Here is a 27,837-nt window from a genome sequence, read left to right on the forward strand (position 1 = left end):
TTTATCTTATGCTCTTATTTTATGTAATAACTATGTAAAAATAATATCAGTAAATCGACAAGAAAACACTAGATAGATTTTATTTGTACTATTTTGTGATCGTGTTGTGTAGTACTGAAATTATAACTTGATAATACGAGGTGGATCTTGTATGGAGTAAAGTGGGTATGAATATTCAAGTGGGTGGTGAGGTGGCAGATGATTTTAGTATGAATTTTGTACCCATCATGAGTAATTGGACTATAATATATATTGAATTTTAGTATTTTAGGGATGGAGATGTAGGATTTACATCCACATCTGCCCATTGGAATCCTTAATAAAACCAATACCGACTCAATCACTCAAATACAAAGTCCACAGGTCCCCCACTATTTCCTTTCCTTTTAGACTTAAAATTTAGTGTGCATTATTAGACGTCTAATTCCATTTTATTCTTGTTTGATGTCTATCCCCACTAATGTCAACCATTTTCTCTTTCTTCGTACCTTTATTAGACGTCAATATTGGATACTCCACTAAATTTGACATAATTCTTCTCTTTTGATACCAATCACAAATTCCTCTTTTGCGGCGTAGTTTAAACTACAACTAATCCAATAAACACTATCTACCTAATTCCATTCTCTTATTTCTCATTTTTTTTCCATCATAAAAATCTCAATCATTACAGAAAAATGGTGAAAATTCTCAAACATTTGGGTATTTTCTGTATCCTAATGCTCATCGCAATCACATCCGCACAACAAACAGAATTCTTATACGATGATTTCAGTAAAGCGGGCAATACCATACTCTTAGAAGGCTCAGCTAAGCTCTTCAACCATGATAACATCATTCAACTAACCAACACCAGCAGCCGTATGATTGGCCACGCCTTCTACGCCACTCCAATCAAGTTCAAAAGCTCCCCAAACGGCACCGTTTCATCCTTCTCTACCGTCTTCACTTTGGGAACTGTACCAGAGTTCAAGACCCTCGGAGGTCACGGCATGGCCTTTGTCATTTCTCCCTCCAACAACCTCAACACCGCCCTCCCTAGCCAGTACCTCGGCCTCTTCAACGCCGCCAATATCGGAAACATAAGCGACCACGTCTTCGCCGTCGAATTCGACACCGTAAAGGATTTCGAGTTCCAAGATATTGATGACAATCATATCGGAATTAATCTTAACAGTTTGGTATCCAACTTCTCTGTTCCTGCCACTTATGTTATGGAGAATTCTACCAAACAAAATGTGTCCATGAAAGCTGGACATACGATTCAAAGTTGGGTTGATTACGATGCTACAAACAAACTCATAAGTGTTACCATTTCACCTCTCCCTACGAAACCAAGAATTCCTCTAATCTCATACAAATACGACCTTTCTCAAATATTAGAACAAGAAATGTATGTTGGATTTTCTGCTTCTACTGGGTTATTAGCGAGTTCGCATTATGTTCTTGGTTGGAGCTTTAACATGAGTGGTCCAGCTAAATCACTTTCTATGCCTCCACTCCCACATCCTCCAAGTACTTCTAGTAATAAACACAAGGCGACTGTGGCAATCGCTTCATCTATTTCCGTATCGGTTTTTATCTTCCTGGTTATCTGTGGTGTCATCTACATGGTCGTAAGGATAAGGGATCGGGAAATAATCGAAGATTGGGAGCTAACAGTGGGGCCTCATCGGTACCGGTACCACGAGCTCAGGGAAGCAACAAGAGGGTTTCGAGAGAAGGAGCTACTTGGTAGAGGTGGGTTTGGAAGGGTATACAAAGGGTGTTTACAAAAATGTAACACCCAGATTGCAGTTAAGCGAATTAACCATGAATCCAAACAGGGATTGCCGGAATTTGTAGCGGAAATTGCTAGCATTGGTCGGCTTCGTCACCGGAATTTAGTCCAGCTGTTGGGGTGGGGTCGTCGGAGGGGTGACTTATTGCTTGTGTATGATTATATGCCGTATGGAAGTTTGGATAAATACTTGTTTGATCAAGATCGGGCAGGGTATATACTTAGCTGGGAACAGAGGTTTAGAATAGTAAAAGGTGTTGCCTCTGGGCTATTGTATTTACACGAAGGGTGGGAAAAAGTTGTGATTCATAGAGATATCAAGGCAAGCAATGTTTTACTAGATGGTGAGTTCAATGGACGGCTTGGTGATTTCGGGTTAGCAAGGTTGCACGATCATGGGGCGGACCTAGGCACGACTAGAGTGGTAGGCACATTGGGGTATCTAGCACCGGAATTGTCACGAACAGGACATGTAACAACTAGCTCAGACGTGTTCGCGTGCGGGGCACTTTTACTTGAGGTAGTATGTGGAAGGAGGCCTATTGAACCAAGGTTTACAAGTGAGGAGGAGTTAGTACTAGTTGATTGGGTTTGGTCAAAATGGAATCAAGGCAAGGTTATGGAAGTGATTGATCCTAAAATAAAGGGTAAACATGATGAGAAAGAAGTGTTAATGGTGTTGAAATTAGGATTGATGTGTTCGAGTGATGAGCCAAGGTATCGGCCGAGTATGAGGCAAGTAGTAAGGTACTTAGATGGAGAGATGGAGTTGCCGGAGGTGTTAAGAGCACCAAATCCAGATGATGAGAAAAGGGTTCTTAAAACATCAGAGCCAAGGATTGAAGATTATGTTTACTCTTTTGGAACGTCTTCTTCTGGGGTTAGTTTGCAATCATACAGTACTGGTAGGGGTGCTAGTGTTAGTCCAAATACTATATGAACAACACTAATCTTATAAATATTCTTTTTAGTTGATTTTGTTGACATTGTACATTCTAATTAACTTGTGTTTCCTCTTTTAAACGCTTATAAATTCTGACTTCAAATGTCAGTTTCATCTTCACTTGTGTTTGTTATTCCATCGGTACACTACTGCTATGGATACATTTAGAACAAAACTCTTATTTAAAGTTTTTTTTTTTTTGACACTGGCAAAATTCCTTAGATACTATTACTAAACTGCACCCCTTCTTTTCTGCATTTGTTGGCAATGATGTGCGCCTTTCCAACGTTCTGTCTGTCTGTCTTCCACAGTATGCATGTGTGGAACGTTTTAGCTAGCTCTTTTATTTCATGCAGAATCCAAAAACTCTTATTTAAAGTTGGTGTACAATAAATATTGTACATCGGAGTAAAACTTAATCCAAAATGTTCAAAAGTTTTCTGGTATAATGTATAAACTTTCAATTTTTTAGTGACAAATTTTCTCTTTAATAATTTAGATTATCTTTTCAAAATCACTAATAATGTGTGAAAGTAACTGTGAAATTCTATAAAATATTTAATTTATTCATCAAAAAATTATAATATAATAATTAATCAAAACAAGTCAAAATTTATTAAAACCTGGATAAAAATTATCCCGATGTACACTAAATTTATTGTATACCTAGGATTTGCAAGACCTGTTGTAAATTTATATGGAGTAAGTGGAGTGAATTATAAGGACAATGATAGAGTAACCCTAAGGGTTGCTAACCCTTTAAATATTGAATTATGATTGGTTACAAATGCGATAAACCATTAATTACGAAAATCTGGGTAGGGGGTGCCTGGCAAAATATTATATATGAAAATATAGATACCTTGTGTTTTCAATGTGGGAAAATTGGTCATACTAAACAGTACTGTAATAATAATAATAATGATGGAACTCAGGTTACCAGTCCGATCAACAATATTGATAATAGTGATATGGATAAATCTAGTACTGAATCAAGCCAAACTCAAAAGAATAATAATGTAGTAGCCATAAATTCTCAAACTGATACAATTAGATTTAATCAGGATTATGGGCCATGGACGTTAGTTACCAATAGGAAGGGGAGCAATAATTATAAACACTCAGTATATAATTCTAGAGGAAGAAATACCGGTTTTACTCTTAACAACTCTAGAATTAATGACTATGGAAAAAATAAAAATGGGTCTTTTAATGGCTCGAGAAATGCTTCGACCACTGTTCCACCGCATGGAAAAGGAACCAACCCTTTACATTCTACCCAATTGAAGGAAGGATTACAATCTATTAAACATCAGCAACAGAGAAATAATAATGAGGAAAATTTTTTGCCTACCTCTCCAAGAAAAGATACTGCAAAAAATGAAGAGTGTATTCAACACGTGGAGCAAGTTTCAAGGCAGATGGTTGCCTCTCCATTGGCGAATGAAGATTTAATCTCTTCAACTCCTCCAGCTGATGTTCATTTAAATGAACCCTCAACCATAATTTCCACTACCAATCTCTCTCCTTCTTTTCCTTCCTCTTCACATAAATCCCCTACCTCTTCTTCATCTCACTGTTCTTCTAATAGTCAGGAATATCCTTCTCCGTTAGCTCCCAATGGATCCAAACAATCCTCAGAAATCGCCATGCACGAGTCCTTCTCAATCCCAGAAATCGATATGCATGGAGTTGAACCAACTTCCGATAACAACTTATCAGCGCCGGCCACCGGAATTCAGGAAAAGAAAAGATTTAGGGGAAATCCCAGTCATGATTCCGGAAGATCCGTGGGAAATGAATCCACCAAGAACTCGGAATCTTTTTCCAACCTCACCGGGGAATGCATGCACGGTAAGGAGGGTGCAACCAGCAACTTTGGAGGAACTCAGGACCAGTCTCACAACCCTAAACTCATTGAAGTATCAGGGGGAACCATATGTTCCTCGCAGATTCAGCAACAAACCGAATCCTCTCTCTCCAATTTCAGTGGGACCAAGACAATTTTCAACCAAGAAGAGTTGGGAATTCAGCCCGGGAAATCGGGGGCCGGTTACGCAAAGACAACCTATGCAACAGCTTCCAAGAGGGGTGCACATCATACCCTTACATTCAGAAACACAAGGTCAAGACATGGGGCATCAAGATCGCCTTATAGCCATGTATGTGACGACGGAGGAGGTGGTGGGATTGCAAATCAAAGGGAAATTCTGGAACCCACCCCTGGCCCACAGGCAGATCTTCACCTACTTGACTCCAGTGAGATTGGAGGATGTTCATCTAACAGGAGCTCAGCAGTTTTGGAAGGATTGGGAAAGTTACTTGATTCGTCAGACATGCGATCCCAATAGCCCAGTAAGGGTTAATACCGCTCTTATTAAACCAAATCCGCAAATGAAGGTTTGTATATGGAATGTTCGTGGAGCCAATAAGAATCTTTTTATGAATAATGCTAAAGAAATAATCGATACTCAGCATCCTGATATTTTCATTTTTTTGGAAACGAAGTCGGATGGAAGCCGAGCTAGGGAGGTGATGGAAGAGTTGAGGTTTCATGATTATAGGGTGGTAAGGCTAGTGCAAACGAGGGGGGGAATGTGGCTGTTCTGGAAAAAAACGGTTGATTTGGTCCTGTTTGATGCTGAGTATCATCATTTCCACTCTCTTTTCCATTTCAAAAATTTGGGGAAAGAAGGCCTAATCACTGCGATGCATGCTCCAAGTACTTCATATGGAAAAAACCAATTTTGGGAACTAATGCGATCTGACTTACCTCCAAATACTTCTCCATGGCTGGTCCTTGGTGACATGAATGAAGTCACATCGCAGGCAGAAAAAATGGGGGGTAGACCAGTTCGTAATTCTCAGGGTCGCAACCTCATAAATTTCATGGATGATGCTGGACTCATGGATATTGGTTACAATGGCTGCAAATTCACTTGGACAAATGCTAGGGATGGTTTGGATTTGATTCAGGAACGTTTGGACCGAGCTCTTGCTAATTCGCCATGGATGGAAAATTTCCTGCATACTAAGGTTCATCATCTTCCTCGTATTCATTCTGATCATTCTCCTGTTTTAATTACTTTGGATAATTGTTTTAATTCAGGGCCTTTTCCTTTTAGATGTAAAGAAATTTGGCTTTCGCATCCGGATTTCTCCAACTATTTTGTTAATAACTGGATTTCAAATGACAATAATTTTTTAAAGGGTAGGACTAGTTTTTTAGAAACAATTAAACACTGGAATTATAATATTTTTGGGAACCTGAAAAAACAAAAGGCTAATCTTATGGCTAGAATTAACGGAATTCAGATTGCTCTAGGCCACCGATATTCTCGTTATTTGGTTAATTTGGAGGCCGATTTAATTGGAAAGCTTAATGATATTTTTAAGAAAGAAAGAATTATTTGGGCTCAGAAAGCGGGGCTTGATTGGAGGAGATTTGGGGATTACAATACTAAGTATTTCCACACAATGGCCAAGATTAAGAAATCTAAAGGCAAAATTCTAACCCTAAAAAATGACCTAGATGAGTGGATTACAGACCAACAGGAGTTAAAAAATATGGCAACCTTTTATTTTCAACGTCTGTTCACTACTAATCAAGATCACAGTAATTTAGGTTGCCCTTCGAAAAGTGTCTTAAGTTTAGATGAGGATGAGATTAGGCTATTATCTGCTTCAGTTACTATGGATGAGGTGCACCATAACCTGTTTTCTATGGCTCCTATCAAAGCTCCAGGACCAGATGGTATTCAACCAATTTTTTTCCAAAGACACTGGGAGGATATTGGGTGTTCGATTTATGATTTCTGTGTATCTTGTTTTAGAAATGGAGAAATTCCAAAGGATATTAATAACTCCTATTTAGCCTTAATTCCAAAAATTCCAAACCCTTCTGTTATTACTGAATTTCGACCAATTGGGCTATGTAATACTATTTATAAATTAATCACTAAGATCGTTTCTTCAAGGCTAAAGCCTGTTTTAAAACGTATCATTAGCCCCCTTCAATCTAGTTTCATCAAAGGAAGGGGTATTGAAGATAATGTAATTCTAGTAAAAGAAATGGCTCATCATTTCCATAAGGCAAGGAAGAAAAACAAAATAATGGCTTTAAAGTTGGATATCACAAAAGCCTATGATAGTTTAGAATGGGGATTTATTAAAGACACCCTCAATTATTTTGATTTTCCAGTTAATCTTATCAATCTCATAATGTCTTGCATCACTAGTCCTTCAATTTCCATTCTTTGGAATGGAGAAATTTGTGACTCTTTTGATCCATCTAGAGGTATTAGACAAGGTGATCCGCTTTCCTCTTATATTTTTGTTTTGTGTTTAGATAGATTGTCGAATATGATTGAAAACTTGGTGCAGCAAGGTGACTGGAAGCCAATTGCTTTGACTAGGAATATTAAAATTTCTCATGTTTTTTATGCGGATGACGTTTTCTTATTTAGTGTAGCTTCAAAGGATAATATGCATACTATTATGAATACTTTAACTCATTTTGGGAATTTATCGGGCCTAAAATTAAGTTTCACTAAATCTACTTTAATCTTCCCATTGTCTTTAAATCATAACATTAGGAAGGATATAGCAGGTTCTTATGGCTTAAGAATCTCAACCTCGTTTGGAAAATATCTAGGAGTGGATATTAGACCTCATAAACTAAAAATCAATAATTATAGAGGTCTTCTCGATAAAACAATGGATAGAATAAGGGTTTGGCAAGCAAAGCTTTTAAATATGGCGGGTCGTTGTACTCTTATTAAGGCGGTGCTAAACTCTTTCCCTCTTTATGCTATGCAAACCAATATTTTGCCCACTTCGATTTCATATGTCCTTGAAAAATGTTGTAGAAAATTTTTATGGAATAAAGTTGATAGTAATAGATATATGTCAAGAATTGCTTGGAATAAGGTAACAAGTCCAATTAAGGTTGGCGGTTTAGGAATAAGAAGGCTTAAGGAGTGGAACCTAGCATTCATGGCAAAATTAGGGTGGACCATGCTTACTAAACCTGACAAACTTTGGGTTAGAGTTATGACAGAAAAGTATTTAAAAAATTCAAATCTTTTAAATTGCTCCCCAAATTATAATCAATCTCCTATTTGGAGAGATATTCTCAAAGGCAACCCTATTCTCCAACAAGGATTAATGATAGGGATAGGAAACGGTAGGAACACTTCAATCTGGTTTCATCATTGGATAGGTGAGGCTCCTCTTTATACTTTAGAAGAGATTAAAATTCCTGATTTAAAGGCTCATTGGTTTGTGGATAGAATCATCAAGGATGGGAAATGGCATTTAGACGATATCCAACATATCATTCCTTCTTATATCAAGGACTTAATTTTGGCTTACCCCCTTTCTGGTAATATGGAGGAGGAGGATTTTATAAGATGGCGATTCTCAAAGCATGGAGAGTTCGAAATTAAATCAGCTTATCATCTTCAACTAAATAAACATACTCTCTCAACATCTTCAGATATCTCTTGGTCTTCTATTTGGAAAATAAAATGCCCTTTTAAATATAAGATGCTCCTTTGGAATTGTTGCCATGAAATTCTCCCTGTAGCTGCTTCTCTAAATCAAAAAATCAATAACATTAGTCCAATATGTTCTAGATGTCATCATCATAACGAGGATCACATTCATCTGTTTAGGGACTGTCCTCAATCTAGTATTTTATGGTCGTTCATATTTCAAAGACTGTGGAATAAAGAAAATTTTCAATTTAATATCTTCTATAATACAAACTGGAAAGATTGGATTCAATTTAATCTTCAAAACTCAAAGGCATGGAAAGTGGTTTTCACTATAGCCATATGGCATATTTGGATTTCAAGAAATAAAACAGTGTTTGATCTGAGTATGAAAAGTGCTTTCTCTATTTACAATTCCTTTTTTGTGGATTGGAAGTCAACTAACTTAGCTTTGCAGGATAAGAATAATAAGGCTGAGCAGATGGAATTAAAGAAGCATTGGATGCCACCTGTGGAAGGTTATATGAAATTAAACATAGATGGTGCATGGAAATCAGGAAATCTAGCAGGAGGTGGAGGAGTTTTTCGAAGGCATACTGGTTCCTGGTTTGTGGGATTCTCCACGAAATATAAAGTTCAATCACCTCTGGCTGCTGAGCTTTTTGCATTGAGGGAGGGTCTGAGAATTGCAAAAAACTTCATGATCGATAAGCTGGAAGTAGAAACAGATGCTCTCAACCTCAAGATACTGTTGGGAAAGGTCAAGGATGAACCGCATCATGAGCTGGGTCCTGTGCTTAGGGAGGTAACACAGTTATTAGGGGACAGATGGTTAGTCAAATTCTCCCATATCCCTAAAGCTTATAACAGGGTGGCTCATGCTTTAGCAGCTCATTCTTTGATCATGATGGTTCAGCATAAGCTTCATTACATCATTCCATCTTGTGCTAAAGATGAGTATGAAGGGGATTTCGAGAAGGCAAATCCAATCTATGTGGCAGAAATGAGAAGAAATGCGCGAGAACAAGTTCGTGCTATGTGTAATGCAAAAAGGAAGAATGCAGATATCATCAACAAGATTGGAGAAAGTTCAACAGCTTCTAAGATCGTTTTTGGGTCCATGGTTTCTAGCATCCAAAAGGTCACTCAAGACAATACTTTGACAAAGGAAGGAGTCAGCATGCATGGATAAAGGAAAGGGTAAGGAGTTTGTTCCATTTGTTGTTGGAGGTTCAACAATTCCAGACAATATAGAAATTGTTGAAGTTGAGGATGATGAAGAGAATGGCACTGTCACCAACAACTAATTTGGGAGGTTTCTTTTGAGGACGCATATGTTTTGTATGTTTATGCCTTGGCGTCTTTTTGTATATAGGGTATGTTGATAGGGTAATGGTGATTTCGTAGTAGTCATTTTGGTTAAGCGTATAGTATTTTCATCCGTTTCTTTTGGAGGTTATAGTATTATTAGGGATGTCTTTTGGGTTTTGTGTTCTTCAGTTTGGGTTTTTTTTTCTTCGGATATTGGTGCTTCATTTGCTCTCACTTGTTGAGAATTTTGTATCTGGGTTGTCAGGCCCTAATTAATTAATATATATATCGTCGGGTTTGCGTAAAAGATTGGTTACAAATGCATTGAAACTCACCTTACAACACTTTCTCTCTCCAATTAATTACACTTATATATTATTTTATGTTATATGTATCTTAAGGGTTGCTAACCCTTAGGGTCAACCAAACATTTTCCGAATTATAGCACGAGCATATGACTTTTTCACAAAGTTCTCAATCAGTATTCTGCTCACAATTTCTCTTTGACCGGCACAAATTTTTAGGAGGGTGAATTGAGTTTTATTAAAACAAGATGCAAGTAGGGTTGATAGAGAATAAACAATTGTAAGAAAAGATCGATGAGGGTACTAAAGTATTCAAGCATATACCCACAAGTGGAGACAAGCAATTATAAAATATTATTAGTGGACTCTATGCGCAATTTAGAAGGTGGACCATGGTGCACATAGAGCATGGTGCACCTTAAGAACATTAGTATATAATTAAAAGAACATTTGGTTATGTAAAAAGAATATGGACATATATTTTTTATATTTTTAATAAATTGTGATTTTTTATAACAAAAAAGTAAAACATTATATTGCATGTTCTTTTGTCGTAGTGTCATGTTCTTTTGTTTATGCACATGTGTTCTTTTGGTGCACATGGTGCACCATGCTCTATGTGCACCATGGTCCATAGTCCACGGATTGGGACTCTATGGGGTAAGGAGAAAATAATACAATAGAAGAATACCACTTTAGAAAGTGTAACACTTATTAAAATATAGAGGGAGTACGTGCAACTCGAGTGTGGCGCAACGACATGTTGTGATGTATTTCAAATACATCACAGAGGTACACGCGTCAGTGCGTCACAAATAATAGGGTTATGTATATACCATTTTTTTATATATACCATTTTTCTTATTTATATACCATTTATTCTTTTTTATATCATTATTCTGTTTTATAGTACCATTTCTTTTTTTTTTTAATATAATTTCTTTAAAAAAAAATACCATTTTTATTTAAAAAATTACCATTGATTCAATTTTTTGTACCATGTCAAAAAGTTTTTGTCCTTTTTCTATTTTGTATTCTTGTTGTGTTATGATTTTGCACATACATCACAACATGTGATTTTTACTTCCTCGTTGCAAGTTAGCAGTTGTCTACATTTTTAGGCCTCACTCAAAGCCAACATACGACCATCCGAACCTACTGAAATGCTACCCCAAAACAAAGAATTACAACCTCAAAGATATAAACACTAGTGTATAAACCTCAAAACATCAAGTGGAACTAACTTAAGGAAAATATTCAAATTTTACCTAACGTATTGGTAAGCCAAATTGGTTTGGAATGAAAGAAGATGAGTCAATTTATACATCCAACCATTTCCAATAACACTATTTTTTACGGTAATACATAGGCAAGTAAGGCACGTAGTATGTAGCTAGATTGTGATTTAACAACTAGCTTGGCGATTTTGGGATAGCACGATTGTAAGTTTGTAACTAGGCCGGGTTTTTAGGCAAATTGGACCTTCTAGAATCGGAGTTGTCACAAATGGGCCATGTAACCACTAGTTTTGATGTGTTTGCTTTTGGGTCAAAATGGAATGAGGAAAAGTTAATGAATTCGATCCTACATTAAGTGGGAAATTCAACGAGAAAAAACTATTAATGATGGTTAAATTAAGATTGATGTGCGAGTGACGGTCCTCGGTTTTGACCGTATATGATACTACTCTGTAGTAGTTAATACTTAGATGGAGAGATAGAATTGTCTGAAGTGTTAAGAGCGCCTAATATAGATGATGAGTCGAAGGTGTCAAGTACATTAGAACCTATGCTTGCTCAAAAGTCCAAATTCAAGTGAACAAGTGTTACTTTCTTCAATTTACGTACTATGATCATGATCAGAGGTGGACCATCCACGGGGGCCATATGGGATATGGCCCCCGGTACACCCAAAAAACAAAATTAGTTGTATAGGCTGAGTAGTAAATTAAATAGCCCAAAAAAAATAAGGAAAATAGTCCAAACACTTAGTTTGTTACTTCGCTATTTGCATATCCCAACAATTATGTAATACGGAGTACTTCATATATGACTTATATGGGACCACATGTGTTGTCATACGCGACAATTCACGCATCTTTTAAACTCCTAGTAATCTATTACTAGTAGTAGCATTTCTTTTTCTACTTTGCATTAGCTTTTTGAGTTTTGGTGTTGTTTTTTTTAAAGGACTATTCTGTTTAATATTTTATAATACGAAGTAGTAGTTTTTTCAATAAGTTTGAAAATAATATCTTACATATATTTTTTAATATTTAGTGTATACCTATATATATATATATATATATATATATATATATATATATATATATATATATATATATATATATATATATGTCACATGTGTGAGTTTAGTTGGGCCCCCGAAGAAATAATTTCAAGATCTGCCACTGATCACGATGCTTCAACATGTACAAAATAATTTCCTATAAGCTTCAAAAACTCCCAACATCGGTGCAATCCCATATGTAAGGAAGACTCAATTTGCAAAGTACGTAGTATGGCGTTAAAGGCCATAAAAACGTGGTTTTATGCATGCAGTGCGTGCGTGATATTTTATATAAACTAGTATTTGGGCCCGGGCGATGCCCCGGGTTGATACACGTATAAAATTTTTAAATAAATTCAATACTCTGTATTATTAAATTGTCATTTATTATATTTTGTAATGAAAAAATGACATATAATTTGATTTGGAGTAGTGGTTAATTGTTTGGTTTACAATTAGAGGGTCACGGGTTCAAGACTTCTACCACACATATTTACCATTTTTAAATAATTGTGTATGACATGGAACATTGAAATGAGATTCGTGCGAGTGCCACGTGGCACATAGGCTTGTTTATCAACGCCTTTTAATATATTAGTATAGATATTGAGGGGGTGTTTGGTTATGAGAGGTTTGAGGGAAAAAGAGCTTTTTAGGGTGAATTAGAGGTTTGACTTTTAGAAAAAGCTAATTGGGAGTGTTTGGTTAGGAGAGGATTGGAAGAGAGTTTTGGGGTGAAAAAGCTAATTTTGAAAAAGCTCAATATAGGAGCTTTTTCCAATTAGAGGTTTGAGAAAGTGGATGAAAATGACTATTTTGTCCTACTATTGCCTATTATTACAACCACTTTCAACCTTGGTACCCTACATATTTTTCTCCTAAAAACATTACGCACACTTTCTTTTTCATTTCCCCATATTTACTAGATTAGTTTTTTGTTGTAATAAATTTTATATTAGTACTTTGAAACAATTGAATTATATTGCAATCATGCTTAAAATTTCATTAGTAATATTTATCTATTTGAAAAATATATATTAAAAAAATTAAATAAAGAATAATTTTAAAAAAATAAATTATTTAGTCAATGTTTATTAGAAAAATATAGAGAGAAAAACTTAACACAATAAAATATTTGTCTAATATTAATAAGAAACAAAGTATGTCAATGTCCTTAATGGTCATTTTACATATTAAACAGCTAACAGCTATCAGCTAATTTACCAAACACTTTTACACAAACAGCTAATGCAATCGGCTAGTCAAATCAGCTAATGCAAACAACTAACAGCTAGTCAAATCAACTATCAGCTAACAGCTAACAGCTCCTAACCAAACAGGGCCTGAAACTTTATAAATTCGATGTCATACAGAATATGCATGTAGTTGCTTAGGTAAAATGAAAACATTACATGATTTTGGTTTGAAATGATTTCTTTCTAGAAACATATGAATTGATTTTTTTTTTCTTTTAAACAAATCTAACACATTAGTAAGGGTATGTTCCGTAATATGCATTTCATAAAGGGAAAACAAAAAATTAAAGAGATCATGCGTTCATCATCAACCTCGCCAAACACCAAAGTCTATACAATGTGTTTAGCATATCAAGTGCAAAATAATTTTTATGCTCTAACATTATTTAAAAGTTGATTTTTTCCCCCAACAATGTGAATATTTAGTTTTTTATTTGTGCTATTTTTCCTTCCATTATTTGGAAATCGATTGTGCAATTGAAATTGAATGTATGATATTCTTTAATTATAAAGAGAAATCTTTAGCATACATAAATTTATAATTTTTTATTTCGATAAAATTAAGAACTTTAAAATTGCGTGTAATAACACACTCCATAAGTCTATATCATGCAAAATAATACTACTTCGTATTAAATTAATTTGTCTTAAAAACAATATTTTTAGAACATGTAGTGAGATGAAAAAAACATTTTAGATTAGATAAATTTTAGGGATAATACAAGAACACTTATTTTGATGTGATTCGATTGATTCCCTTTCCATTTAACAAACCAAACGCCCCAAAACATTTCCCTGTGCTCAATCGTACTCCGGCAAGTTTACCTTCTTGAAGGATGCCTGTGAGAGTTTCGGAAAATTCTGCACCTTCACAAATCTCAGGTACACCAAACATTTTCAATATTTTGTATCTTTTTCATTAATTCACTTGTAATTTTGTTTTCTTCATTTTTAGGGTTTATCGTGTTCATAATTTATTCTTAAATTGCGTTAATTGTGTGATTTTTGGGTTAATTTGTGTAGGTTCATGTTCTGGGCACACCTCACCTCCACCTTGCACCCTACTTAGTGTTGGGCAGGTATTTGTGTATTTAAGTTTTGATTAATCGTTTATTAGTTTTATTAAATTATGGGGTTTGGAAGTTTGGTCTGGGCAATGAATTTCTACAATTTATGTTCTGCAATATTAAGAAATTGAAGATCCTTTTAGAATGACTGGCCATTATGAGGAATGTAAATGCTGGTGTGTTTACCTAGTTTGAGCTAGATCTTAGTATAGCAGTCATTATTGTTTAGCTCGTGTTGTTGACCGGTTTGCGTTTTATTGTTTCTTGCAATTGATTTCTATATTGGGATTGTATGTTTGCATGTATTCTTGTGTAATTTGGTTTGGTACCTTGCATTGTTATTGCAGCTGCTCTTTGCCATTTTATTTTGCTGAAATTGAATGATGTCTTTTGCCAAATTGATTCCTGTGAGCATGCTTCACTACCTTGATGTCATGTCCTTCTCCTCAAGAAGTTGTTTGAGCGTAGTTTTAAACAACTGTTCTGAAGTGTATTCCTGAAATATTCTTGAGAGTGTTTGTTTTTTCAATGTTTCTGGAAATGAGAAGCCATAACTGTAGTTATTTCGTTATTCAGTACAAATGATGGAGGTAAACCTATTAGGGGGTGTTTTGTTCAACTCTGAAATCAGGTTCTACATATCCGTACCTTAAACCAGGTGTTCGGTTTATCAGACAAAATTAACACTCAATTTTCTGCTTTGTTTTAATCATTTTTTCTTAGTCAGCCCTTCTCTCCTTCTCCTCCTCCTTTCCCCCATGGAAACAATATTGCTGCTCTTCCAAGGCTCCAACAAAACAATGTCTTCCTTCAACAACAAAAAAATGACGCTTCTTCTAATGACCACCAAGACTCAAATTAATCTTAAAAGACTTAAGTTGTTGAGTTTTTCCATTAAAAATTCGGATCTGAAACTTCAATAGTTTAATGGCAAAAACCATAATTTATAGTATAAATTTGATGATTTTTAAAGTACAAAAGTGAAGGGATGATTGTTATATTTTGTTCCTTTTTTCTTTTCCAGCCATAGTAATTCCCATGGTTGATGAGGAGATGATCTTCATCTTTCCAGCTTGATCTTCTATTTTAGGTTAAAGTGGTTGATAGGGGAGGAAGAAGAAAGGGCTAATGAGCAGTGCACATTTTTTGGTTTTTAATTTCTTGTTCTTTTAATAAAGAATTGATTCCAAATACATGGGTTTGGCTCATACCCACCTCCCCCCCCCCCAAGGTATGAGAAACCGATACCTTGAGTTTTGGAGGGTGTCCCCTGGTATCAAATTTTAAAAAATTGAACCAAACATGTGGGTTTCGTTGATTCTGAACCCATGTCTGAATTCCAAAAATGGTTGAACCGAACGCCTCCTTACATATTGGTGTTACAAATGAAAGAGATAACTGTTTTTCTACCAATAAACGCAATTCAAAATATTTTGTTTGTGTTTGCAGTGAGTGGTTTCGTTTTCCTAGGTATAAGTCCTCAAGGCAATGAGGGTGTTGGAGCTTAGGAGCAAGGGAACAAGGGATGAGAGGTGTGGTATGGCCTATTTGAAGTTCTTAATGGGTTGGGAGAATTCTATGCTTTGTATACTATGTTCATTATCCTCTAAGCTTTGTGCTGTAGCGACCTAAAAACAGTGTGGGGCCATTGGAAGAGATCTAGAAAAGCGATGTCTAATCTTAAAGTATTCCTTTGACATGTGGCCAACGAATTTACCATGGTTTTGTTATGAGAGCTCACTATGAGAGTAATTGATTTCAAAGGTCCTGGTCAATCTTGAATGGTTTGAGCTAATAACTCCACATATACTGGGTATATTGATGAATTCCAATGAATCCCATCTACTTGGGAAGCAAAGGTAGGTCAGCAGTTATAGAGATTGTTTGTATTGATTCTGAGTTGTAAGGGCGCCTTATATACAGTAATGTCGAAGAAGAAAGATCTTTGTTTTGGTTAACCTATCTAAGCAATTGGAGGCAAAATTTAGTAGACTTGAAACGGGAAATATGAGCGTTATGCAGTAATTGTAGTTGATAGAGCTTGAGAAAAAGTGTTAGCAATAAAGATATCCTTCATTTACTTCTGTACTTGGTGCCTGTTGAGCCTTTGCAACTTCTCATTTGACTAACAGCCAATTAGCTGCCAGTATTGATCAAAAGAGTGAGCAGAATCATACAAGTGAACTAAAAGTGACCTAACTGCTGCTGTTCCTATCACTTTTCAGCAAGCAGACATGATGAAGCTGCTTTTTTAGCCTGTCATTTGTTATTTTTGTCTATGAAATTAATGCAACCTTGATGTATTAGCCTTGAGTAGTTATCTTTTTGTCTAATAAAATCATAAATACCATTTAAACCTGGCTACTTTCGCGTGAAATTGCACTTTCTAGGTTAATTCTGAGTGCTGACTTATGCCGCAGTCCTATGTATGACGTAAAGGTGCAGCTTTCTGTGTTATACTGTGATGTATGATTGTGATAATTTTTCTATTTTAGGCATTTTCTGGAACTCAAAATGTTTCCAGTGTACAAAAGGATGAAGCTTGGAGAGTTAATGTACGTATACAAGGTTGTGACCTAGACCATGGATACTTATGTGGCACAATGGAGGCTCTTAATGTTCCAATGGCAGATACACCGGTAAGCCACTTCTTCATTGTGATGATGAAAATATGAGATATCTACAAGCTCTCTTATATCATGCTTATTAATTATTGTTGTAGATACTATATAGAAGTTGATGAAATGTAGCTCTCTTATATCATGCTTATTAATTATTGTTGTAGATACTATATAGAAGTTTATGAAATTTTTTAGTATGTATGGATTTATGCCACTATCTGGAATTCTATAATATTTATGCCCATCAGTTCAAAGATGAGCGGATGAGTAAGTTTGTATGTTTTTTACACTTCAGATAAACACAAAATTAGTGTTTCCTTAACTTATGAGACTGAATCATGATACCAGCAGAAATATAGAACTGTTTGCAGAAAATATGATGATGTAAAGAGTTGCTGATCTGTCATTTTATTGGCAAGATTTTTGAAGGTATCATGCACTCTTTTAATAGTATAATGAATATTGTTATAAACCTTAAATGCAAATATGTAGAATTCACTTAGTTACCTAGACTCCCTTATCCAAGGCGGTTCAATACACCGGAAGTGGTGGTTCAAGATAGATGACACATAAACGTGAGCTCAATACTTGGCCCTTTGCTACTATCAACGGGCCAAGTATTCTTATTCTAGATGTGACCTCATCATCGTCTCAAATTCACCGAAGTTTGGTGCCTTCTTGCTTCTTAATCTAACCCATGGAGGCAAAATAAGGCATCACTCACCTCAATAAAGCTATCAAACACCAATAAGCTAAATGATAAGTTGTTTCAATGAACTCCAAATGAAGAGTAGTAGGACTCAGGAGGCCAGTAGATCATGTGGTTGAAGGAAACATGACTGAACTTTACAAACATTATTACCATGCAGACAGCCAAGCTTGGTACATGCTTACAATATTTGGACATAACAAAAAAAATTGTGAATTAAAGTGACCTTACTTCTCTTTCAATCATAAAAAGTCAAAACTTGTTTAAGTTTTCCAAAGGGTGTGGCACCCCAATAATTTAGGGTATGTTAACATTAGAGTGAAACAAGGACCTCTTCGAGTTTAGCTAAAGTCTAATACTTTTCTTGTATATCAAATTAATAAAATTTAAACCATGTTCACAAGTGTTCTCAAAACTAAGCAAAGATGAAGGCAGTCCTTGATCCTTATGGTATTTGGATATTGTGTTTAGAGATGATGAGAAAAACCAAAAGTATGATAGGTTATTTATGAGACGGGTACCTACTCCTCGATATTGTGGCACTTGTGATTTACAAGCTCTGCCTGCAGTTGATGATGTAAATTGGCTTTTTATATATACACAGGATGGTATAATTTTTCCATGTTAGAACATGATATTTTACCATGTTAGAAAATTGTGGCAGCATAGATAGGAATTGGTTTTATTCTTTGTAATTTTGCACAAATTGTTCTTTTAGCCTTGTTTTTTGTATAAGGTTCTAGTTCTTTTGTTAGCTTTTGGCTAGGGTAAACCCTTCCCAGAAGGTGTGACCTCTTTCCATCTGCTAATTTAGGTTGTAAATGGTTTCTGTTGCAATATTCTCTTTTACTTGTGAAAAATAAATAAAAAGAGTGCTCGAGGGATATGAGTGACTAAATGGGCCCACACTGATATCATCTCCTAATTCATTATCCACTACCCCCTCCCCCTCCCTCCCTCTCTTTTTCTATTTTCTTTTTCTTTTTCTTTTTTTCATATATCAAATCCATCCTCATTGCCGATTTCCTTGTCAACTTTGTGTTAACTTGCTTGTGGGTGGTTCAATAGGCTGGCTGAGATCAGACACACGAATATGTTCATAAAAATGTTTCACGGTTAGAAGTACACTCTATAATCATGAGTGCATTTAGGCCTAAAAGGATTTTTCATCAACTGGAGCTTTAGGATGAATGTTGGGCTGGTGGCTCTTGTTGAGAAGGATATTATCTCATTAGTGATTACCTAGGCTCCGTTTGGTAAGGCGTAAAACATTTTCATTGTAAAACGATTTTCCATGGAAAATGGTTTTCAAGGGAAAACACAATTCCAAACTAATTTTCCTTTGTTTGGTAACTTAAAAGAAAATGGGTGAAAATGGTGAAGATTGAGGGGAAGAAAGGAGAGGGAGGTAAGGAGGAAAGAAGGAAAAGTGGTTTCCCTTCCTTTCAAATGGAAAAGAGTTTTCCATCTTTGAGAGAGTAATGGAAAATAGTTTTACATCCCTTACCCAACCAAACAACGTAAAATGATTAAAAAGGGAAAAATCGTTTTCCATGAAAACGTTTTACGCCCTACCAAACGGAGCCCTAGTGTCTCATATTATCTGTATACTTTTTCCAGATTCCACAATTTATATCTTGGCCGTAATTGTTTTTTTGTACAATTGCTGATTTGGATTATGGAACTTGTAGTGAAAATTAGGTTTTGCGTCTTAGAGTGCATTCTCTATTCTGTAATGTTTGTCCAAGTGGAATTTTTCACAATATTAAGAAACGCTGGAAACAGCTAATAAAAACAGGCATTATTGGAACGTTAATTGAATTCGTAGAGATATGTTGGGAATTCAGGACGGTAAATTTGAAGCATGCCGTGATACAAAGTAAGCAATCACAATATCTTGAGCAATTTTAAAGTTTGACTTTTAATATTTCAAGAGAAAGGGTTGTTATTTATGAGAGGAAGAAGGCAGTGTACTAACAACAAAATCTAGATTATTGAGAATTGACATCATCAGAGTAACCTATGAAAATTTTCATATTTTGTTTTTACAATTATATTGTATAAGGATATAGCAAATGGTTAAGCTGATTATATCTGTTAAATGTCTTATCTTGTTTATTTCTTGTTCTGAATTTCTCTGATGCAATTTTGTAATTTTGCAACTGCCCCTTAAAATCTATCATCTCTTGCAGTCACTCACCAATTTTGGCAAGTACTTCTATATGTTCTGGACATTTCTCCCCTTTAAATAAGTGTTCAATTGAGAAATGCTTACCTTTCTCCCACTTGTGATTTCTCCTGCGACCACCTACTTCAAATCACTTGATTTACTGATCTCTGCTTTGTGTCTCCCCTTGGAATTCATTGTCTCTAAACATGCTGCACAATCTCTCACCTCTTTCTAAAATTCTAAGTGAAAAGCAATATTGTCAACCAATATTTCCCATATCATGTTGCAACGATGTAACCCAAGTCCAGGAAGATTTATTTTGTATCCTACTTATTTGGATTATTCCTAGTCATAGGAAATACAAATAAATTGGAGAGTTTACCTTGTAATTTTGTTTTGTACTGAATCAACTGATGCAGTTTTCATGGCTCTCTGGTTGGTTTTTTGCAAAACCTCTCACTCTTGTATGTTCAAGTTCTCCGGTTAAGAAAGTTCAATAGTGATACAACATTAATTTAAACTCGGGGATGGACAGAAATAAAAAGAAAAGGATAAAACGTCAATTAGGAGAAGAAAGAAGAAACAACAAAGGGAACACAGTTTGTATTTAAACTGGTTTCTGCCTTCTTCCAAATGATTGGTGCAGCGGTAATGCATCAGCGCAGTTGGAACAGGCTTCCCAAATGGCCAGCCCCAGCTGGGGTTGACATATGACAAAGGATGAGAGAAAATCATTTTCTTGGGAGGGGGAGGGCGGGCCTATCTTGGACTTTCAAAACATTTTGAATTACTAGAATTGATTGTTTTGTCTCCTTAACAATCTTTATTGTTAAATGCCAATGGTGCAACGCTGATTAAGCTTCTCTTTTACATCTTACAGGTGGTTACTTTTTGGGAGGGGGAAATTGTTGATACCAAGAATTATACTTTCTTCACTGGAAAATGGGAGGCAACGTGAGGTTTCTATCCTTTAACTTGAATGAATATGAGGATCCTTTACCCTTTAGGCCCCTTAGTTTTTGGAGAGATGATCAACTAGGCCCTAAATATGAGGTCTAAACTTTCCTAGATCAAATTTATCTCTTGGTTTGAAATTTTGTTGCAGGCCTGAGGATGATGTTAGACACTGGACAAAGTTTCCGTCCTTTGCACCCCTTCTGGTAAGTAATTCGAAATCATTCCTTCCTGTGCCTGAGCAGAACATCTGTTCGGTGTAGTCTGATATATATGATGTCTTATTAGAGTCAAGTGGAGGCTGATGGTGGCAAGTCACTGGACTTAAGTAACTATCCATACATTTTTATGGTAAGATGATTTGATGTCCTGCTATATCAGAAATTGAGGGATAACTTTCAATATCAACTAAAAATTTGAACCATTTTATTGTGTTCTGTTATGCAGAGATGGAAGGAACAGTATTTTGTAAATGTCGGTACAGACTGTGGCTTAACAATAGCGGGATTCTATTATGTGTGCTTCTCGTGTAGTGATGGCTCCATCAATGGCTTTTATTACGATCCTAATAGCAGGTACGGAACATCTCTTTCTTTAAAAAAAAATATATACTTGGCATTGGGGAGCTAGACCTTCCACTGGTTGACTCATTGGTGAATATTGTTTTACAGTCCTTTTCAGAAGCTTGAGCTAAAATCTAGTAATGAAGGAAGATCTGGCTTCAGCTTTTCGTCATATGAATTGCAATGAGGAATTTGTAATCAGTATCATGAAAGTGAATGTTGATCAACCGAAAGATAACTCCAAGTGCGAGTTTAGAAGTAGACTTGTGAAATTAGGGGACGTTTGGTTGTAACTTGTAAGTCGATGTTGTAAGTGCCCCTATTTTGGTCACATTCACGTTCACTTGTATTAAAATTATGATTAAAAATGGCACTGAATTGAAACCCACATAATTCCAGTACCGTTAGTTTACTGAATAGAAGGGTAATATTCTGGTAATAAGAAAAATAATGTGTTGAGAAGGAACTGTTAAGTTTACAGCAACCTTACTTTATTTATTAATCACACCATTGTTTCTTCACATACTACTAATTGGATTAGGTCCTCTTTAACAATTAACACCTCGGGCAATGCCTGTTGCGACTAAACCAAAAATTAGAACAAACTTATCTGATTCGATGAACTGAACGAAGAACAATTGTTGCGTCGTGGACACCCACTGTCCTAAAAGACGATTCCGCGCTACCTCCCGGTGCAGTAGAACAGAATGCGGTCGCCGTCCAGGATTAGCGCAACTCCGACGTTGTGTGCACTCACAAAGCCGGATGGAGTCATAACGTATAATTTTTTTTGTGAGAGAAAGAATGTGTTTTCGTATTTTTGTGAATTAATCCAACGGTTACGTAATCAATACAGATTCCGGTAACAATGACTTAACCAGAACGGTCCAGTTACCAAAAAGAATAGGGTTGACCCACAAAACCCACCCCACGCCCGCGAACCGCATTCCCAAGTACCAAGGCCCGGCCCGGCCCGGCGCGCGCGCGCTTGTGTGATGTGTCCACCCATACCACTCTCACGCTTTCTTAAACAAGAGTTACACTCATTCCCCAATTAATAAACAAGGAGAATATGAAGAGTTTTTTTCCATGTGGGACTCTTTTATTTTCACTCACTTTTTTCCCTTTGTGTTTCCCAATGAGAATTTCCAACAATCCCCCACAGGTTCGAATATGCGGAAAAGAAAGGAAAAAGGAGAAGGATATTGGTTTTGGGCAAAACAAAACAATTGAATAGGTGTCAATGTCTTTCGACTTGAATTAACACTTAGTGACATTTAAGCTATGATCTCTTTCCTACCAAGTGACTTTCGTATTGAACTTGATAGGGAGTTAGAAACCCGTCACTTAAAGCACACAACTGAATATGTATGACATTCTGACTCCGCGAATAAAGTGACGCCTTATACTGGCCATACGTCCGACCTGGATATGCTCATAGGTGCTCTAGAGAATAGCCCACATCGCAATTCTCATAGGAAGCGGCCACACTTCCACACCTACGTAGGTGAATCCCATCAAGTGTGAGCTACCTTCACACCACCAAACATATGGTACGGTATGGGTTCATTAAGAGCCGTATGCTCAACCTCTTTCCGATTGTAGCAAGCACATTATAACATCTAGGGGATGGACAAAAAATAAAATTTTGTGCTTCCGAATTATAACATAATGTCGTCCTTTGAACTCTGTGAGTAGGAGTTCATTATTTTACAATTCATTCAATGGGCTTCAAGCCCATCCCTTCCGATGTTTCTAAAACTAGTTTTCTACATAGGCCTTTCGTTAACGAATCCGCAATGTTCATTTCAGACTTTACATAGTCTAGTGATATCACCCCACTTGACAACAATTCTTTGACGGCCTTGTGCCTCAAACGAATGTGCCTTTTCTTCCCATTGTAGGCATGGTTGTTTGCCACAACAATAGCCGCTTGCGAATCACAGTGAAGTGCAACTGAAGGAGCTGGCTTCCCCCACAGCGGAATATCTGCAAGCACATTTCTCAACCATTCTGCCTCATGAATACGTAGGGCAACCTACATATACTATACTCCCTCCGTCCCGGAATACTTGACCTGTTTTCCTTATCGGGCCGTCCCTTAATACTTGACCTGTTTTTAAAAATGGAAATATTCTAACAATATTATATTATTTCTCACTCCACCCCTATTAACCCACCTACCCCCTACTCCATACAAAAAATAATTAAAAATTCAACTCCTACTCTCCCCCAACCCCACCCCTTCACACATTTCCCACTAACTACATTAAACTAATACCCCACTATCAACTACTAGCTATTAAATTAAATAAGTCAATTCAAGTCCCTTAAACTCTGTGCCGGTCAAACCGGGTCGAGTATTCCGGGACGGAGGGAGTACTAATTTGGGCAACCTACATATACTATACTACCCCTGTTCCTTAAAATTATCCGTACTTACTATTTACCCGGAATTCAATCAATACTTCGTCTAATATCTATTACGGAGTCCATTATACTAAAACAGACATTAGGAATGACACATGTCACTCCCTGATGCAAAATTTTTCCCCCAAAATCCCTTTACTAAACAAACATATATACTTTATTCTTTTTTTTATTTATTTACTCTTCTTTTGCATAAATGTTTATATATGAAAAAAATTATAAGATTATGAAATATGATATTATTAGACAATTTTGGTAATATTTTAGTTAAATAGTCATATCTAGAAAATATTCTTACTAAATATTTTTGTCAAATTAGCATATTAAGCATATCAAGTATTTTGGTCAAATCATCATACTCCGTATTAAACATAAAAAATATATAATACGTATTAGGGCAAAAATTGTATATTATATGATAAAATGAATACGTTCAAATTTATTAGTTATGCAATTGATTTAAGGGATAAATATTTCAGTTAAAGATTTTATAAAATTAAATGGTTAAAATTTTGAAAATTCGTGCGTGCATGGGACCTAATCTAGTTTACCCAATAAAGGTGTGTGTACAAAAATTATAAAAAGTAGATATTTTAAAAATAAATAACAAGGTGAATTTAATAAGATTTCACCTGATAACTTTTTAATGTATACTGTATATAATAGTGAAAATTCACGGTCAAAATTTTCATATTACAGACACATATTTCAAAGCGTAAAAACTTGGAGATAGTACAAATTAATCAAATTGATCTCCTTCATGGGTAATCTAAAAATTTGCGCTTAATTAGTAATTAAGATATGTACCGTTTTACAAGCCCGAGAAAAATACTTAAATAACAAAAATGCTCAAACCTTAAATTAAGTAATAGGGGAAACACTTTAGCTAGCTTTCGGCTTCCACAATGTAAAATGCTGCTTTCGAATCTCTAGAGTTTGGAGTACTAAAAGATTATTTATACTATGAATATTGAATCGTATAACTCGAGGAAGAAGCAACCTTCAAATTCCATGATGTGCATGTGGGCTCACATATGGATATAATAGGATATGGAGTTATTCATCAAATTTATCTTCATCTAAGCTGGGGCGCATACACAAACACAATCAACTATAATGTCTATAAAGAAATACACAAACATCTTTTTGTTCATTTAACGCCCTCCCAAATGAGCTACGTAGTATTATATATTCCCTTCGTTTTAAGTACTTGTAAAAGTTTGACGGACATATTTGTCAATTCATACTTTGACCGTAAATATATGCAATTACATATTTGTTGAAAAAATTTAAAAGCAATTTAAAACTCACTTAAGATAATTTGGGATGGCAAATTACAATTGGTGAACTATGACCAAGATTATTCAAAGTTAGTCAAAAAGTTATACTCCGTATTTTTGTATATGATGACGGACAAATGATAGCACCTTGTCTAGGAAGCAATGGATAAATTCACACTTCTTCCCAAAAATCTATTACTATATACTAAAAGAGACACCAGGAATGACACGTGTCATTTCCTGGTGCGATTTTTTCCCGCCAAAATGTTTTTTAATTTTTTTACTTTAAAATAAATAAATTACATTACGTTTTTTTAGGAAACTAAGATAAAAATATATTTTAATTACCATAGATGTGTACTGCATAATATATTATTGGAGGAAAGCTAAATCAATATTATTTTTTCCTTTATGATATGATTTTAATTATGTATTATTATAAATTTTTAATCTGATAAGAAATATAAAAAAATATTGATAAATGAACTTCTAATGTTAGCCTACTATTAATAATATAATACATGGTAACTGGTAAGTAAGAATGTTAATTAAAAAAATAATACATGGTAAGTAGACTAACATATATGTTTATTTATCAAGATTTTACTCAATTCAAAGTATGTTGTATTTGACTAACTCGGTTATGCTCGGGTCTTTTCGAAAATTAGTCTTGAGTCATTCGGGTTTGGGTAACGTTGTTAGACCGTTCTACGTACAAGTAAACGACTATAAGTTTTTAACTTTGTATAGTAATATGCAAATTTAGTTCATTTGAATATATTTTTTTACACAACTTTAAATTTATACTTTTTCATATATCATTTTTACTTTCATGTTTTTCTAATATCACAAGTCTTTTAGTTACTATTAAATAATAAATTGTTTTAGTAGTAGCTGTGCGTTGCACGGGCCCTAAACTAGTAAAGAATGATTTTGAGTGTTTTCGAATAATGATCTTTAAAGGGGAAAGTGCAAAAATAGAACAAAAAAAGGAAATATTAAAAGAATAGATAAAACTACATAAAAGTGAAAACAAGAGATTCATTCTGGAAGATTGTGGCAACTCTATTTATAAGTTAGTCCCACTCACTATCTCAACTTAAAAGTTAAGACACAACAAATAACAAAGCTAAGCCATGGGAAATCTATATGTTTCTATTTGTTACCTGTATCTGTTAGTTATCATCTCTGTTACAGGTATGTTTTCATTAACATGTTTGTTTTCAAAAGAATATACTTGATGAAACAAAACTGACCTGTTTTTCCGATTACAGATGGTGCTCTTCAGCTGATAGTCGTTAACAACTGTAACGAAGGGGTGTGGCCTGGAATCCTAGGAAACCCGGGTCAACAAAACCCTAAAGATGGCGGCTTCTTACTCAACAGTGGTGAAGAAGTTGTTTTAGACCTGCCTGAGAAATGGGCAGGTAGACTATGGGGTAGACAAGGTTGTAACTTTGATGCACAAGGAAAAGGCGAATGTGAGACTGGTGATTGTGGCAGTCAACTTTCATGCAGAGGAACAAGTGGTGTACCACCAGCAACGGTGGTGGAGATGACATTCGGCACCTCTGCTTCACCTCTGCATTACTATGATGTCAGCCTTGTTGATGGTTTCAACTTACCGGTTTCTATGAAGCCGGTAGGAGGAGGGGTTGGATGTGGTGTGGCTAAATGTGATGCAGATCTGAATGTATGTTGTCCATCAGCATTGGAAGTAAAGAAGGGGAATAAAGTGGTTGGTTGTAAGAGTGCTTGTTTAGCTATGCAATCTGCTAAGTACTGTTGTACAGGCGAGTTCTCAGACCCTAAAACATGCAAACCAACTGTGTTTGCAAATCTGTTTAAGGCTATTTGTCCAAAGGCATACACCTATGCTTTTGATGATTCTTCTAGTCTTAACAGATGCAGAGCTCCTAGATATGTTGTTACATTTTGTCCCCCAACATAACGTACTTCATTATATTCATACAAAATACCAAGTATTAAATTAAGATACTACTACAAGTGCTCTTCTGCAAGAGGAGGGGCTTAGTCGCATAGATTGTCTTTTCGAGTTTGTAATTTCAACTTACTTAAAAGTGAGAGCGTCTTTAAAGAAAATACTTACTCTGAGTATTTGCACAATTCTGTTTTAGCAGTACTGTGGGTATATCAAGGCTTCAGATTCGAGCATGTAGATTTATACTATAGATTCATGCAGTACAAAATTGCATCAGGATAGAATTACCAAGATAATTTCGCATTAACAAGTCATAGAATTAATTAATCACTAACCCAATCATCAATTCATCATACTGCAATTGCTCTTCTGTAACAGGAGGGGCTTAGCTTGTAATTTTAAGGAGCTCTACTTAAAAGTTATAAGTGGGAGCGTCTCTGAACAAAACAATTCAGTGAGCATATTTGCACATTTCTGTTTACCTACATTCCAAGTCTTCGGATTCGAGCATGTAGATTTTATACTATTAATGTCGCTGAAAATATATCAGAATATTGTGAGTTAAGCTCAAAATTGGGGTCTCACTTCTGCCAAAATTCACCAATTAGGACCTCATTTTTTTTTTCACCAATTGGAACCTAGGTTAAGAATCCGGCCACTTAACTCATGTTTAACTCACAGGAGCTTTTTAACCCTTCTAAAAACATTTGAAATAGAAGTCC

At 35.5% G+C, this 27,837-nt stretch overlaps 3 protein-coding genes across 3 annotated transcripts; all 3 read left to right on the plus strand.

The window, feature by feature from the left end:
* Nucleotides 1–407: 407 nt before the first annotated feature.
* On the plus strand, nt 408–2,839 carry LOC110796229 (L-type lectin-domain containing receptor kinase S.4). Its single transcript, XM_022001275.2, has one exon. The coding sequence runs from the start codon at nt 678–680 to the stop codon at nt 2,718–2,720; it is 2,043 nt and encodes a 680-aa protein (XP_021856967.2). The 5' UTR covers nt 408–677; the 3' UTR covers nt 2,721–2,839.
* An 11,205-nt stretch (nt 2,840–14,044) lies between these two features.
* Nucleotides 14,045–21,929, plus strand: LOC110796228 (uncharacterized). Its single transcript, XM_022001274.2, has 8 exons — nt 14,045–14,261; nt 14,403–14,458; nt 16,942–17,085; nt 20,827–20,900; nt 21,052–21,106; nt 21,189–21,251; nt 21,348–21,475; nt 21,572–21,929. The coding sequence occupies exons 1-8, from the start codon at nt 14,216–14,218 to the stop codon at nt 21,648–21,650; spliced, it is 645 nt and encodes a 214-aa protein (XP_021856966.1). The 5' UTR covers nt 14,045–14,215; the 3' UTR covers nt 21,651–21,929.
* Nucleotides 21,930–26,231: 4,302 nt separating this feature from the next.
* Nucleotides 26,232–27,300, plus strand: LOC110796230 (thaumatin-like protein). Its single transcript, XM_022001276.2, has 2 exons — nt 26,232–26,370; nt 26,448–27,300. Exons 1-2 carry the CDS (start codon nt 26,310–26,312, stop codon nt 27,122–27,124), a joined length of 738 nt encoding a protein of 245 aa, XP_021856968.1. The 5' UTR covers nt 26,232–26,309; the 3' UTR covers nt 27,125–27,300.
* Nucleotides 27,301–27,837: the final 537 nt, after the last annotated feature.

The sequence above is a fragment of the Spinacia oleracea genome, chromosome 5 (assembly GCF_020520425.1).
Source record: "Spinacia oleracea cultivar Varoflay chromosome 5, BTI_SOV_V1, whole genome shotgun sequence".
Classification (NCBI taxonomy): Eukaryota; Viridiplantae; Streptophyta; class Magnoliopsida; order Caryophyllales; family Amaranthaceae; genus Spinacia; species Spinacia oleracea.